Source organism: Nycticebus coucang, chromosome 6 (assembly GCF_027406575.1).
Source record: "Nycticebus coucang isolate mNycCou1 chromosome 6, mNycCou1.pri, whole genome shotgun sequence".
Lineage (NCBI taxonomy): Eukaryota > Metazoa > Chordata > Mammalia > Primates > Lorisidae > Nycticebus > Nycticebus coucang.
In genome coordinates this window covers 57,665,903-57,682,017 of record NC_069785.1, presented here as the reverse complement: position 1 = coordinate 57,682,017, position 16,115 = coordinate 57,665,903, and the positions used below count along the sequence as shown (strand labels likewise).

General features: G+C 36.2%; 1 protein-coding gene across 1 annotated transcript in view; it reads left to right on the top strand.

The window, feature by feature from the left end:
• Nucleotides 1-15,680, top strand: part of PYGO1 (pygopus family PHD finger 1) — a 35,430-nt gene extending 19,750 nt beyond the window's left edge. The window contains exons 2-3 of the mRNA XM_053593352.1: nt 4,891-4,976; nt 6,607-15,680. Coding sequence (XP_053449327.1) covers nt 4,891-4,976; nt 6,607-7,731 — 1,211 coding nt within the window. The 3' untranslated portion in view covers nt 7,732-15,680. The remainder of the gene's footprint in view (nt 1-4,890; nt 4,977-6,606) is intronic.
• The last annotated feature ends 435 nt before the right edge of the window (nt 15,681-16,115 follow it).

Genomic DNA, 16,115 nt, shown 5'->3' with positions numbered 1-16,115 from the left:
TAAATTACTTAACTTTCTGTAATTCAGTTACTCACTTTATGAATGGAGATGATATTATTTCCTATCCCAAAGAGCTGCTCTGAGAATTAAGTATTCTAGGGCGGCACCTGTGGCTCAGTAGTTCAACCCGAGGTTCAACCCGGCCCTGGCCAAACTGCAACAAAAAAATAGCTGGGCGCCTGTAGTCCCAGCTACACGGGAGGCTGAGGCAAGGGTATTGCCTAAGCCCAGGAGTTGGAGGTTGCTGTGAGCTGTGTGACGCCACAGCATTCTACTATGGGCGCTAAAGTGAAACTCTGTCTCTAAAAAAAAAAAAAAAGAATTAAGTATTTTGTCTTTTTTTTTTTTTTATTGTTGGGGATTCATTGAGGGTACAAGAAACCAGGTTAAACTGATTGCATTTGTTAGGTAAAGTCCCTCTTACAATTTTGTCTTGCCCCCAAAAGGTGTGTCACACACTGAGACCCTACCCCCTCCCTCCTTCCCTCTCTCTTCTCTTCTTTTCTCCTACCCCCTCCCTCCTTTTCTCTCTGCTCTCCCCTTCTCCCACCCCCTACTGTGTACTAGGTCATTAATTGTCCTTATATCAAAATTGAGTACATAGGATTCATGCTTCTCCATTTTTGTGATGCTTTACTAAGAATAATGTGTTCTACTTCCATCCAGGTTAATACAAAGGATGTAAAGTCTCCATTTTTTTTTTAATGGCTAAATAGTTTTTCATGTATACATATACCACAGCTTGTTAATCCATTCCTGGGTTGGTGACACCTGACTATTTTTAGAGAAGGTCCCACTGTGGCTCAGGCTGGTCTCGAACCTGTGAGCTCACACAATCCATCCACCTCACCTTCCCAGAGTGCTAGGATTATAGGTGTGAGCCACCATGCCTGGCCTTTTTTTTTTTTTTTTTGAGATAGGGTCTTGTTCTGTTGCCCAGGCTGGAGTGTACAGTGGTACAATCATAGCTCAGGGTAATCTCCAACTTCTGAATTCAAAGTATCCTCCTGCCTCAGCCTCCCAAGTAACTGGAACTATAGGTGAATGTCACCACACCCAGCTAACTTTTTTTTTTTTTTAGAGATAGGTTCTCATTGTGTTTCCCAGGCTAATCTTGAACTCTGGCCTCAGGGGATCCTCCCTCCTCAGCCTCCCAGAGCACTAGGATTACAGGTGTGGGCCACAAGCACCTGGTCAAAAGATTTTTTTAATTTCGATGAAGTCCAATTTTTTCTTTTGTTGCTTATGCTTTTGGTGTCATAATTAGGAAACTATTGCCTATTCCAAGGTCACAAAGATACCAGTGATTTTCAACTGGTATACTGCAGCACACTGGTGTTCCATGAGAGGATCTTAGGTGTGCCATGAAAATTTTTTAAAAGATCATTAATTAAATTATTTTCGAAAGCTCTAATTGTTTCCTTATGGATTGTTTAGTGTCCCTGTACATATATGATTATGTAATTTGCAAACAGATACTTTTACTTCTTGGTTTCCAGTCTGGATCCCTTTAATTTTTTTTCTTGCCTAATTTTTCCATCTCACAGGGGTCCTCAAACTTTTTAAACAGGGGGCCAGTTCACTGTCCCTCTGACCATTGGAGGGCTGAACTATAGTTTTAAAAAAAAACTATGGGCCAGACTATAGTTTAAAAAAAAAAAATGAACAAATTCCTATGCACACTGCACATATCTTATTTTGAAGTAAAAAAACAAAATGGGAACAAATACAATCACACTGCCTTATGTGGCCTGCGGGCCACAGTTTGAGGACCCCTGAATTCTAGAGCTTAGAGTACATACAGTGGTGAATAGGAGACAGCCTTATCTTGTTCCTGATCTTAGAGAGAAGTTTTCAGTCTTTTGCCTTGTAAGCTTGTTATTAAGTGTAGGTTTTTCATAGATGCCCTTTATCAGAATGAGGAAGTTCCCCCTTTCTTCATAGTTTGGTGAGTGGTATTTATTATGAAAAGGTTTCTGTGAAATCTTGTTTTGCATCTATCGAGATGATTATGTGCTTTTCCCCTTTATTAATATGGCATATTAAATTGATTGATTTTCGTATATTGAATCACTCTGCATTTCTGGGAAAAATCCCACTTGGTCATGATGTGCTTAGCCTTTTAATATTCTTCTGAATTCAGTTTGCTAGTATTTTACTGAGAATTTTTGCATAGATATTCCTAAGAAATGTTGGTCTGTAGTTTTTCTGTTTTCTTTTTTTTTTTTTTCTTGTGATACCTTCGGCTTTGATGGCAAGGTAATATTGGTCTAATAGAAGGAGTTAGGTTAAATGGGCATTGTTTTAAGTTACAACAATAGAAAATAAATATAACTGCTAAAGAAGTTATGTGCCTTCTGATGGAAGAAAAAACCACCACTTGTGAAGCAGTCTTGCAAAAACAGAAACCTGAATCTGATCAAGCTTCTAGTCTAGATCAACATCAATTTATAGAAAATAAAGAACATGTTCAACTATGCCAAGGGTATACATTACAATTAGCAAAATCCAAATACAGCAAACATTGCAGGTTAAAAAACATAAACCATACCCATAATTTAACTTAATTTATAATAGAATTTTGTATAAGGAACTGGTTAACCAGACATTGAAGAACTTTTGAAAGAGCAAAAAGCAGGGTAACATGGAGAAGTAAATACAGGGAAAAAATTCCCCGTGTAGTGCTTCATGCATAAAGACAAAAAGTTGAGGTTATTAGAACCTAAAGGTTGGAAGAGAGACCTTGTAGAGGTTGAACTCAGACTCTGAGATTAGGTGCTGAGCAGGGTATATTGAAGGGTATATTGAAGCTCATTAGGGAGAAGGGAAATAGAAGCTCAAAACTAGAATCAGCTGCCAGTGCCAGGAAGAAGGCCTGTTGTTGAGGTGATGGAAACAGAAACAAGAAGAGTAAGCTGATGATGGTGGGAGCAGAAATTCTCTTCTCACCTCCCCTCTCCTTCTAGTATCCTTCTAGAGCTCCTATTAGAAGAACCTGGCAAAAGAAAAATCTGATTTCCAAAGTCCAAGTCCCAGCATTGCTGAGAGTGGGTTTGGACCTGAAAGACTATAGTTTAATAATTGGAACAATCATCAACTCAGTTCTTTCAAATTAATACATTGCAAAAAAAAAAAAAAAAAAGAGTGATGGAGGGAAATACATCAAAAGATCTATCAACCAATTATGATGTATGAACCATATTTGGATCCCAGTCTAAACAAAGCATAACAAAATTATGAAATATTTGGATCAGGTAGTAAATGATATTAAAGGATTCTTAATTTTTGTAGGGGTGAGAATTGCATTGTAGTTGTAGTTTTTTTCTAACTTCTTAGCTTTTAGAGATACATTCTGAAATATTTATAGATGAACTACGATGTGTGAAATTTGTTTCAAAATAGTACTGGAGAAAAGAGGAGGCAAGGTTGAAGAGCAAGACTAACCACATATTGATGGTTCTCAGGGCTGGGTAGTGGAGATATGGGGTTAATTTTACTCTTCCATCTACTTTTTATATGTTCAAAATTGTCTATAATAAAAGTGTTTTTTCTTTTAATGGAAACAATTCCATTGATAAACTTTTTTTGTTTGTTTTTTGGAGACAGAGTCTCACTTTGTCGCCCTTGGTAGAGTGCCGTTGCAGATAGTTCACAGCTCAAACTCTTGGGCTCAAGTGATTCTCTTCTCTCAGCCTCACAAGTAGTTGGGACTAAAGGCGCCGGCCACAACACCCAGCTCTTTTAGAGATGAGGTCTTGCTTTGGCTCATGCTGGTCTCGAACCTGTGAGCTCAGGCAATCCACCCACCTCTGCCTCCCAGAGTGCTAGGATTACAGGCGGGAGCCACCACACCCGGCCTGATAAACTTTTTTTAACCTCTTAGATTTACAGTCAGCCTTTTGGTTTGCTTGATCATAGACTATTAAGAAAACAGTACTTGGGGCGGTGCCTGTGGCTTAGTGAGTAGGGTGCCGGCCCCATATACTGAGGGTGGCAGGTTTGAAGCTAGTCCCAGCCAAACTGCAACAAAAAATAGCTGGGCATTGTAGCAGATGCCTGTAGCTCCAGCTACTCGGGAGGCTGAGGCAAGAGAATCACCTAAGCCCAAGAGCTGGAGGTTGCTGTGAGCTGTGACCCCATGGTACTGTGAGATTCTGTCTCTAAAAAAAAAAAAAACTTGGAAACATTGTTGCATTTTAACAATATCTTTAAGAATTAAAGGCACATCCCTTTGATGCCATAATTCCAGTCCTGGGACCATAATTCCAGGTCTAGGAGTTACTTGTACATGTATAGAAAGATGTTTATACATAGATAGTCATCATAGCAACAGAAAGTTTGGAAACAACCTAAATATCCATTAATACAGAGGTAAATAGCTTAACGAATTATGGTATAATTCGTTATACCATATGGAATACTGCTCACTTATTAAGAGAATAAAGCAGTTCCGTGTATAATGATACAGAATGATCTCCAATAAGAAACCAGCGTACAGACCAGTATATGTCAATCATTTGTGTTTCCACCCAAAAAAGATATTATACTTGAGTATATTTTGATTATTGTTGGAAAGACAGACGAGTCATCTGATTCCTTGTATCTGATAGTCTCAGATTCAAGGAATCAGATGACTGAAGATTTGAGGGTGGGAGGGAGATTTCTTTTTTCACTAAAAGAATAATAACTTGGGAGCAGAAATGAATAACTATTTCTGGATAAAACTATGGGACAGACTTTATGAAAAACAAATATAATAAAAGCTTAGTATTGCTTTCATCTAACAAAAATAGAAAACATTAGCAAGTAAATACGCATAATAGATATTGCTATGAGAGATAAACAGATACTTCACTTACAAGTGGAAATGTTATCTGGATTATTTTTTAGGTGGTGATAGTGGACTGGATGGGTTAGGAGGACCAGGTGTACAACTAGGAAGCCCAGATAAGAAAAAACGCAAGGCAAATACACAGGTAAATTGTATCATCATCTTTAATAACAATTTTTCTTTGCTGGTATCATCAGGCTGATGAGGTAAATTTAAACTTAATCATGGGTTTTGTTTCCTATCCTCACACCTATCAGTGAATTCTGCATTGATTGTATTTTTTTTTTCAGTCTACAACCAGTGACTTTTGTTGGACTGCAGCCCTATAGTAGACATTGCAAGAAGAAAGTATGTGCAGAAAAATTAAAATACTTGTTCTTAAATCTAATTTAGAGGTTTTTAAGAAGCATAAATGCCTATAGTTCTATAAAAGATTTAAAAATAGGTGGTGCCTGTGGCTCAGTAAGTAGGGCGCCGGTCCCAGATACCGAGGGTGGCGGGTTCAAACCCAGCCCCGGCTGAACTGCAACCAAAAAATAGCCGGGCGTTGTGATGGGTGCCTGTAGTCCCAGCTGCTCTGGAGGCTGAGGCAGGAGAATCTCTGAAGCCCAAGAGCTAGAGGTTGCTGTTAGTCCTGTGACATCATGGCACTCTAGTGAAGGCAGTAAAGTGAGACTCTGTCTCTACAAAAAAAAAAGATTTAAAAATAGGCTTGGTGCCTGTGGCTCAAGCAGCTAAGGCACCAGCCACATACACCTGAGCTGTCGGGCTTGAATCCAGCCCGGCCCGCCAAACAACGAGGGCTGCAACCGAAAAACAGCCAGGCGTTGTGGCGGGCGCCTGTGGTCTCAGCTACTTGGGAGGTGGAGGCAAGAGAATCGCTTGAGCCCAGGAGTTGGCGGTTGCTGTGAGCTGTGATGCCACGGCACTCTACCCAGGGCGACAGCTTGAGGCTCTGTCTCCAAAAAATAAAATAAAATAAAAAAGATTTAAAAATAATAATACAGAAATACTGAAGTAATGTTGAACTATTGGAATAGCCCAGTATTATGTGCAGATCATAAAGCAATCAAGATGGAGGAATGTTTTTTTGTCACTTGGGATTGTAATAAGCAGTTATACATACAGGTTTTCATGGTTTTATTCTCTATGAATTTGAAACATTATTTTTATGATAAATGCTGTGGATAAGTATAATGTGTGTACAGATTACTTTTAATTTTTCCATTTGACCTCCATCTGTTAAAATTAAAGTGAGTTTAAAACTAGCAGTTTATTTTTCCAGTCTGAGGCCTAGAGCTTAGTGTTTTGGGAATACTTTAATAGGGTCTGCTTGAAGTTAAGCTAGGGAACAAAATTTAGATCCTGTTTATTGTTATTTAATTTTATTCCTTGGTGGTGTAAAAGTTAATTTGTGGTCAGAATGCTTTAGTATTTTAAGTGAAAGATTCTAGAGTTATAGTAAGCATATTAAGTTAAAATTATAATAATGAAGTTTCTTTTGAAAGTTAAATATTTGGGGCTTTGAAATGACAATGAATTTGAGCTCAGAAAATCATTATTTTCTTTTCTAAATGAAAGAAACCTACATATTTTGATCATTAAGTGTAATTAAATATAAACATAAATCGTAATTGAAAAGTCAAGTGAAGAATTACATTTTTGTAATACTGCAAGGGAAATTTGATTAAAACCCTGTTCATAGGTATTAAGATAGAAAAGGACAATTTTAATGACTTCTTTGATCAAAAACATACTTTACATTCTCATTTCAGGGACCTTCTTTTCCTCCATTGTCTGAGTATGCTCCACCACCGAACCCAAACTCTGACCATCTAGTAGCTGCTAATCCATTTGATGACAACTATAATACTATTTCCTATAAACCACTACCTTCATCAAATCCATATCTTGGCCCTGGTTATCCTGGCTTTGGAGGCTATAGCACATTCAGAATGCCACCTCACGTTCCCCCAAGAATGTCTTCCCCATACTGTGGTCCTTACTCACTCAGGAATCAGCCACATCCATTTCCTCAGAATCCTTTGGGCATGGGTTTTAATAGACCTCATGCTTTTAATTTTGGGCCACCTGATAACTCAAGTTTTGGAAATCCATCTTATAATAATGCACTAAGTCAGAATGTTAACATGCCTAATCAACATTTTAGACAAAATCCTGCTGAAAACTTCAGTCAGATTCCTCCACAGAATGCTAGCCAAGTGTCTAACCCTGATTTGGCATCTAATTTTGTTCCTGGAAATAATTCAAGTTTTACTTCTCCATTAGAATCTAATCATTCTTTTATTCCTCCTCCAAACACTTTTGGTCAAGCAAAAGCACCACCCCCAAAACAAGACTTTAGTCAAGGACCAGCCAAAAACACTAATCAAAATTCCTCTACTCATCCACCTCACTTGAATATGGATGACACGGTGAATCAGAGTAATATCGAATTAAAAAGTGTTAAGCGAAATAATGCAGTAAATCAAGAGAACAGTCGTTCAAGTAGCACTGAAGCAACGAACAACAGCCATGCAAATGGGACACAGAATAAGCCGCGACAGCCGAGAAGTGCAGCAGATACATGCACCACTGAGAAAAGCAATAAATCCTCTCTCCACCCAGGCCGTCATGGCCATTCGTCTTCTGACCCCGTGTATCCTTGTGGAATTTGTACAAATGAAGTGAATGATGATCAGGACGCCATCTTATGTGAGGCATCATGTCAGAAATGGTTTCATCGGATCTGTACTGGAATGACTGAAACAGCTTATGGCCTCCTAACAGCGGAAGCCTCAGCAGTATGGGGCTGTGATACCTGTATGGCTGACAAAGATGTCCAGTTAATGCGCACTAGAGAAACTTTTGGTCCACCTGCAGTAGGCAGTGATGCTTAATCACAGGCGGTAACTAAAGTGGGTTTCTTTTCCTGTGTTTTACAGAGGTTCGGTGACATAGGATTTTAATGTTTTACATTATTTTTTTAAAAGCACACACAAAAACATTATTTACCTTTTGGTTTTTATTAATATTCCACTTCATTACTAGAGCAAGTTTTGTATTGTCTTTGCTACCTTAAATGAGAGTAATGTATATAGAGGTGCTTTAGAAAGATTTATAAGTGAATGTTAGTTGTTATTTATCATAAACATAAAAGCCTCTTGAAGCTTCAAAATAATATATAATGTAGGCAAGTTTAAACTTTTAAAACTTAGAATCATTGAAAAATGTATATTTCAGTGCTGAACTTTGACCGTACCATATTAAACTTTTAGTTCAAAAAGTTTTTGAAGGATCCATTTAACATGTTTTCACAACATAATATGCATAGCTATAACATGGAGGAAAGCATACATTTTGATGTAGATTTTTAAAAAAATAATAGAGTGTGACATCAGGTTTCTTCTCCACTAGGGTCTTTGGGTTAGTGAATTTCATATTTTCAAATGCATCTTTCTAGAATATCTGTTTGTACAGATACTAAACAGATCTTAGCATATAGTAAATGATCAATATTTATTGATTAACTTGTGGATTGTACCACATGAAATTGCTAATGTCAGATCAGTTGAAAATTGATTGCAGTTAGTAAAATTGGCATAAAGTATGTTTCCATTTGTGCTATTCAGAATTGTGATAGAATTATGCTCTTAATTTTCTTTGATACTGAGTTGTTTTACTGTTTTCCAGAGAAATAAATGCGATAGTATCTTCAAAAGAATTGTGAATACTTTTTTTAAAATATGATTTAAAACTGGGACATGTTGTAAACAAGGAAAGAAGAAACATTGGTTTGGGCTTAGATGGCTCTGCTTTCAAAAGAACTATTCAGTGATGTTTTGAAAAATCTTGTTCTGGGGATCTGAATTTCAAAATGAACCTCAGGGGGAGCCAAATTGAAGGCTAAGTTAAAAACAGCAATTCAAGGCCTTGCAGCAGTCTTAAAGAGTTTCTGCTATGACTGGGAAAAATGTAAAAATGGACCTGAGAGTACCCTCCTGAGAGATCATCAAGCATGGAGACAGTGGGAGGTGTAGTCATTAAAGTTCAAAACAACGGAAAACTATTTTTGGAGCATATCATAACCTGTGGCCAAAAAAAGGTGAATACTGTTCGACAATTGATAGCAGTTTATAACTATAATCCAAGCAGTTGGATGCTGGTGAAGTTCCCTAATATGTTGACACTATTATTGTGACCAAAAAGTTCTGAAGAGTGTATAGTGATCTGTGCAAGTGATAATTACTACTATTTAAACCCACATGTACTATTTAAACCCACGTGAAACAGTGAGAGCAGCAGCATATTGTTAAACAAATTATGCATGGAATTTTCGATTTAAAAACAATATCCTTTGGTTAATAAACATGAATCTATACTTTTACATGGCAGGACTTGACTTCACATGTCACAGAGTCACAAAGTCAATTGACTTGGGCTATGAAGTTTTGTCACGTCCATTTAACCAATCATCTTTATCGTTTGGAGCAAAACCATGAAACAACATATTCCCCAATTGAGATGCAGTAACTGGAGAATTTGAACAATTTATACAATCTAACAAATGACGAATTTTATAAAAATTAAACATTTACGGGCGGCGCCTGTGGCTCAGTTGGTAGGGCGCCGGCCCCATATACTGAGGGTGATGGGTTCAAATCCGGCCCCGGCCAAACTGCAACCAAAAAATAGCCGAGCGTTGTGGCGGGCGCCTGTAGTCCCAGCTATTTGGGAGGCTGAGGCAAGAGAATCGCTGAAGCCCAGGAGTTGGAGGTTGCTGTGAGCTGTGTGAGGCCACGGCACTCTACCGAGGGCCATAAAGTGAAACTCTGTCTCTACAAAAAAAAAAAATTAAACATTTACTATTCCATTGGAAGAAAACTATTAATGCTTCTGTTGCATATTTTGATTGAATAAAACTTATTTTTTTAATACAGTGTTTTAATTTTGACCTATAAGAACAGCAATTTCATATGGTACAAGGTAATATATGGTTTTGTTTTCTCCATTTACCCTTAACTAGTTAGAGATGAGTACAAACTATTTTCAATAATTGTGAAATATATATCTAAAGTTTTAGGAAATGATATGAACTATTATACTAGGATTCCTCTGTGTGAAAACTTTACCAGTTGAAGCACGTTAAAATGCAGAATTTTGGGCTGACTCAGACATTTGATGATGTTCAGTAGTATACTTGAAGATCCCATTTTACTTACATTGTAATTTTTCTTAGATATACATAATTTTCTAAATGTTTAAGGATGTAGTTATGTTTTTCTTGAAATTCTGGTGAGTGCTGATTTTTAGTAAATGAGGCATTGCATGCCATGTGCTTAGTCCTAGAATCAGATCATTATTTCTTATGATTCTGAATAGACCTAGTTATTTATTGTGAGTAGAACCTTTCAGTGTTCTCAGGAGTTAACACTTTACATGGTAATACTTAAGTTGTACTCATTATTAAAATTCATTATGCAGTTTCTTAAACCTTTTGTCATTTGTAGTTTCAGTAGTTAGCTGTTTTGTGAAAATGGAGTAACATCTCCTAAAGATACTTGATTTGTCATGTGATTCTTTCATTTTCTACTTCCAAGTCAATTGTTTTTAAAAACTTGCAAACAGGTGAATTTGTATTCAAGTGTTTAGGTAGGACTTCAACACATCTTACTTAAATAAGAATCTGTAAATATTCAAAAGAAGAACCCATGATTGATTCTGACGGTAAATCATAGTTAAAGTATAATCATGGCTCATGAAAGTTTTCATGTGTTTTAATTAATTTTTTTACTAGTTCCATATTTTTCTCTGTAAAACTAAGCCAAAAGTTATATAGAAATTTTTGGCTAAGAAAAGTGATGAACTTTAAGAATGGCCAGATAATTTGTCCAATTTGGCCCAAAGAAGGCTATTATATAAATGGACTTTTTTAGGACAAAGTATAAACTCCCCTCAACTTTAGAAATACCCAGTGATGGAAAGGAACACAAGTAGAATTGTACATTTTTTGTTATCCTTTTCCTTCACTGCAAGGCCTCATCTTACAAGCACATATACATACCAAGACACACACACACACATACCAAGACACACACACACCTGCGCAGGAAATTTTGGGAGTTTCTCCAATATTCCCAAGTTTTGCTCAAGTTCAGCCTGGCTATCAGCATCTAGGCTCACTCACCAAGGCCAGGCTACTGATGAAAAGTTTTAAAGTATCAGATTCTTTCTCAGAACTTGATTTTCTCATTTACTAGCAAATTCCTGATCCATATACCTGTAGATGTTATTGGACTTGCTAATAATAGCTTAGATTATAAAAGCAAATAAATTGTTCTTCTGGTAGAGTGATTAGAATTAGTTTTATGATCAGTGTTCTCCTTTGTGTGAAATACTTTAGAGTAGCGCTATTAATGATTATTATTATTATTATTTTTTTTTTTTGGCTGAGTGTTTCTTTTTGGCTGGGGCTGGGTTTGAACCCACCACCTCCGGTATATGTGGCCTGCACCCTACTCCTTTGAGCCACAGGCGCTGCCCTATTATGATTTTTCTTATCCAAATTAGTAAGTTATATACATAAAACTGGAGATTTTCTTTTACTAGTGCTATTTTTCATAGGTGAACACAATATAAGAAAATCCCAGTTTGGGGGTGTATTTTTAAGACTCCTAACTGTCTAGTGGCAGCAAAAAACTCATTAAGTATGGATCACCATGAAATCTGCTGACTTTGGTCATCCACATAAAATAAGTATTCATCTAATATTCTTTCAGACTTGTTTGTCTTGAACAAATTAGGTGCTGGTACTTACTGTCCAATATACTTAGTAATTATATTTAATAGTAAGAAAATACATAAGCAATGATTTAAGGAAGTTCTCAAAATTCTTGGATTTCTTTTTGCAATGTGTAGAAGTTTCATATGTGTGAGCATTTGTGCTATTTAAAATTTTTTTGATTAAAAACTTTTAAAAGCATCTAGTCTCCCAAAGTTCATTTGTAAATAGTAGCTTGGAACTCTGTATAATAGGGAAGCTCATAAAGACTTATTTAATGTAGTTAACTGTTAATATCGTAGTGAGCTCTCAGTTTTCTTTAGGAAGCCAATCAATGTAGGAGAGAAAGAAGCAGAGTTTTTTCTTTTTTCCCGATGTGATTAGGAAGGTTAAGTTTTTGGGGAGTGGGTTATTTCCCAGTTGCCCTTCCCATTCTAATCTCTAGTGGAATGCTATATAAACAGGCTTGTTTCTTCCTCTCTTGAAGGTTCCTGCTTCAACATTTCATATCTTTCCTCTGATCAGAAATCCTGTTTCTTTGCGTGACAATGGTTGGCTAGACTTTAAGAGAAAAGCATTTTCCACTAAGATTAAGAATGAAGATAGTGGAGAAAGTGGCATTAAATTTCTTTTTTTAAAGGATGTTTGTTAGTGCAGAATGCCTCTTTGATATCTAACATTTCAGACAATATGACCACATTTCAGACACCATGAGAAGCAGAATTTTTAGAGAATTGGCTGATACTATACTTAGAGTACTTCCAATTTTATTTAGATATCTTGTTGTGACTTTTCACAGCTTCCTATCCTTTGATTCTGAATTCAGAGGTTTTCTTCTCATTTCCAAATTTTAGTGACTTCCCTGTCTTGTTTCCATTTATCCAATATAGCAATTTTAGAAATATTCACTAATGGAAAGAAATACAAGTAAAATTGAACCTTTTTTTTTTTTTTGAGACAGACTCAAGCTGTCAGCCTGAGTAGAGTGCCATGGCATCACAGCTCATAGCAACCTCCAACTCCTGGGCTTAAGCGATTCTCTTGGCTCAGCCTCCCAAGTAGCTGGGACTACAGGCACCCACCACAATGCCTGGCTATTTTTTGGTTGTAGTTGTCGTTGTTTGGCAGGCCCAGGGTGGATTCGAACCCACCAGCTCTGGTGTATGTAGCTGGTGCTTTAGCTGCTTGAGCTATAGGCGCCGAGCCAGAATTAAACCTTTTTAAATAATCCTGTTCCTTCACTGAAAGGCCTCATCTTATATGCACATACACATACAAAGACACCTTCCCCCTCAACTTAGTGGGAAATCTTGAAGTTTCTCCTACATTCCCAAGTTTTGCTCAAGTTCAGCCTGGCTAACTGTCAGCATCTAGGCTGTCTCACCAAGGCTGGTTGAGAATATTTTCCAACTTATGGTGGTACAGTGATAAGAATTTGGGGGCACTTGTGGAGCAAGGAGGTTAGCATTAACATCTCAAGTCTAGGAAAAATAAAAGGAAGAAAGTTGGCCAGGTACGGTGGCTCACAGCTATAATCCTAGCACTCTGGGAGTCTAAGGTGGGAAGATTGCTTGAGCTCGGGAGTTTTAGACCAGCCTGAGCAAGAGTGAGACCCCGTCTCTTATCAGAAATAGAAAATTAGCCAGGTGTTGTGGTGCATGCCTATGGTCTCAGCTATGGGCTGGAGGCTGAGGCAGGAAGATCACTTGAGCCCAGGAGTTTGAGTTTGTGGTGAGCTACAAACCCACTGCATTCTACCTGGAGTGACCGAGTGAGACTCTGTCTTAAAAAAAAAAAAAAGGAAAGTGCCATGCATATGCCAGGCATTAACACACTAGAGGCTGCCTGTATTTAATTTAAAACTTTTAATGAACCCCAGTGGATAAGCTTCATCTTTGTCGTATTTTCTCAATACTACATTACTTGCAATTGTATTGAAACTTAGTCTAAATGCCTGTACCTTTCTTGTTCTGTAGATGTGTAGATGTTGCTTGTTAGTTAAAATACAATCTTTTATAAAAGAAAGTCCTGCTTCTTATCATGATGTATGTGACTTAAATAATTGTTTCATATTAAAACTATTTCTTCCTTATGTACTGTTTACATATACCTCTTTTTGGGATATTAGTTCAGTACTTTTATACAAATCTGAATGTGTTCCACATTGGTGACATGTATTTTTGCAGTAATTTTTTGTTTTGTTCTTAGAGCATGTCTAAAGTAACACATGCACTAGTGCTGTGGTCTGTGGCAAAATTACTGTAATTCAAATTGGAAAATAAAATGTTTCCAGACTTTGTCCAACATTTATTCCTATGGCAAAGGAAATTACTATGTAATACTAATTATTTCTTATGCTGGTATGTTTTAAGCTACTCTATGAAGTATGTGAAACATCAATATTTATGGATTAGTAGATGGCTTTGATGACTTTGAAATGGGAGAGGGGGTAAAATTTGGTGTTAGAAATTCATGACACCTGTAATACAATAAATACTTATTAGAAATTTGATCTTCCACTTAGAACGATAATTTGCTAAGGAATTATCTTAAATGACAGTGAATATTAGAATTTTTTAGCCTATATTACTATAATTACATAATAAATTTTGAACTTATCTTGATAACTCCCAAGCAAAAAGGGCGTCATTCACCCTACCATAACCAAAATAAGTACTACTGTAATACTTCATATATTAAAAAAAATGATTAAGATACAATAAAACTCCTCTAACTTAACTAGAATTTGTAACCATTGATACAAGGACTTGAATGCTGTTTATTATATATTAGATGAAAGGATTTGTTAATAACAGTCATAGTCAAGATCTTAAAAATGTTTAATATTGAAGGCAAAATTTTAAGCTTAGAGAAATTTAAGATACTAGTTTAAAAGTATTCTTATTTTGTCATTAAAACAAGTACCCAAAAGAATTATAATAGGTAATACTTGGCCAATGCAAATCTGTACATTGAAATTATATGCTTGAATGAAAAAAATAATGCTTATGAGTGCTTAAACGGCATATCTTTTTAAAATATTCAAATTTTTAGACTTATCAATTGAAACTGTCCTGAATTAATAAGGTTTTACTATATCAGTGATGTATATTACAAAATAAATGTCTACCTATGTTAATAATGCCTCTACACTGCATCATATTTGACATGGTTGGTATGGTATATTTTGTATTTTTGATTGTCGACTGTTCACAGAACTGATATAGCAATAAATCTGATTCAGTCTTAATATTTTTTAAAATGCCAGATACCATACTGTGTCATAATCCTATTATATTTGTCTTGAATGCTTGATATTTTCATAGTTCTATTTTTTAGGTTAAAAATGTAGTATTACATGTTAGGGGGTTATTTTTGTCTGCTATTTTCACATATGATCTTTTAGAACTAGGTCTGTTCCTATTGAAGTCGTAAAGTAATGATAGTATTAAATGATTCATGAATTACTTTGTGGAAAAATATAAAGTACAAAATGATTAGATCACCCCAAATTATTTTCTTTATGTGGTTAATGTACAGGTAACAGTTTTCAGTGGAATAAAATTGGCTTGATAACTGATTGAATATAGTAGATAATGGACAGTTCAACTGTGTAAGGGCTCTCTCCAAGTGTTAAACCAATTACATTCTCAATTCTGAATAATTTTATAGTAATTACTGTATATAGTGGTAGACCAATTCTCTCTTTTCTTTTTGTGATGTTTAACTCTTACAAGTTTCCTCCTCTGATCCTATTCCCTTCTTCCTTAAGGCTAGAACTTAAAATTGGACGAATGTAATTTGTCACCTACATTTTAGTTTTGTCTTCTATAGCTAATAAGACAAGTAGAGGTTCTGCTGTCAAGACAGTCCATGCTATTGTTTGCCATTCCTTCAGGGATGATATTAATACTAAACGTCATTTGTGCATCGTACAAGGAATGTTGATCAGTATATAGACCTACGACAAGTAGAAATAATGTACAGCAGGCTTTCTTAAAGACTATGTATTGTAAGTTTGTTTTCTATAGTGTTGTTATGCTTCACATTCTTTTAAATAAAGCTAGTTTTTAAAGAGAAAAATAACTTTTTTAAGTGTTTGCCTTTCATCAGGACAAGTAGGTGTGAAAGCCTTGGCTTTGGGTGGGAGATGTCCAACAAAACATTCGGCAGGGCAGTAGCCTCCACTCTACTGAGAGTAGTTTCATACTGAGGAGAGAACCAGTATTTTTGGTCAGGTCTTACCATATACATATTATATTTTCTGTTAAATTTATACTGAAGCCCTAGATTTCCTTAAGAAATTATGAGGATAGCATGTGTCTATTTTGATTTTAACAAATTAGGATGTCAGTTCTGTTAACAGGATCTTATTTGGAGAAGAGTTTTACAACTTCAGTAGTTTAATGATCCCCAGGGCAAAGACACCATTGTGACAATATTAAGAACAGATTTCCTTGATTGACAGGATTAAGTCTGAAGAAGATGCCAATTGTTAGAAAT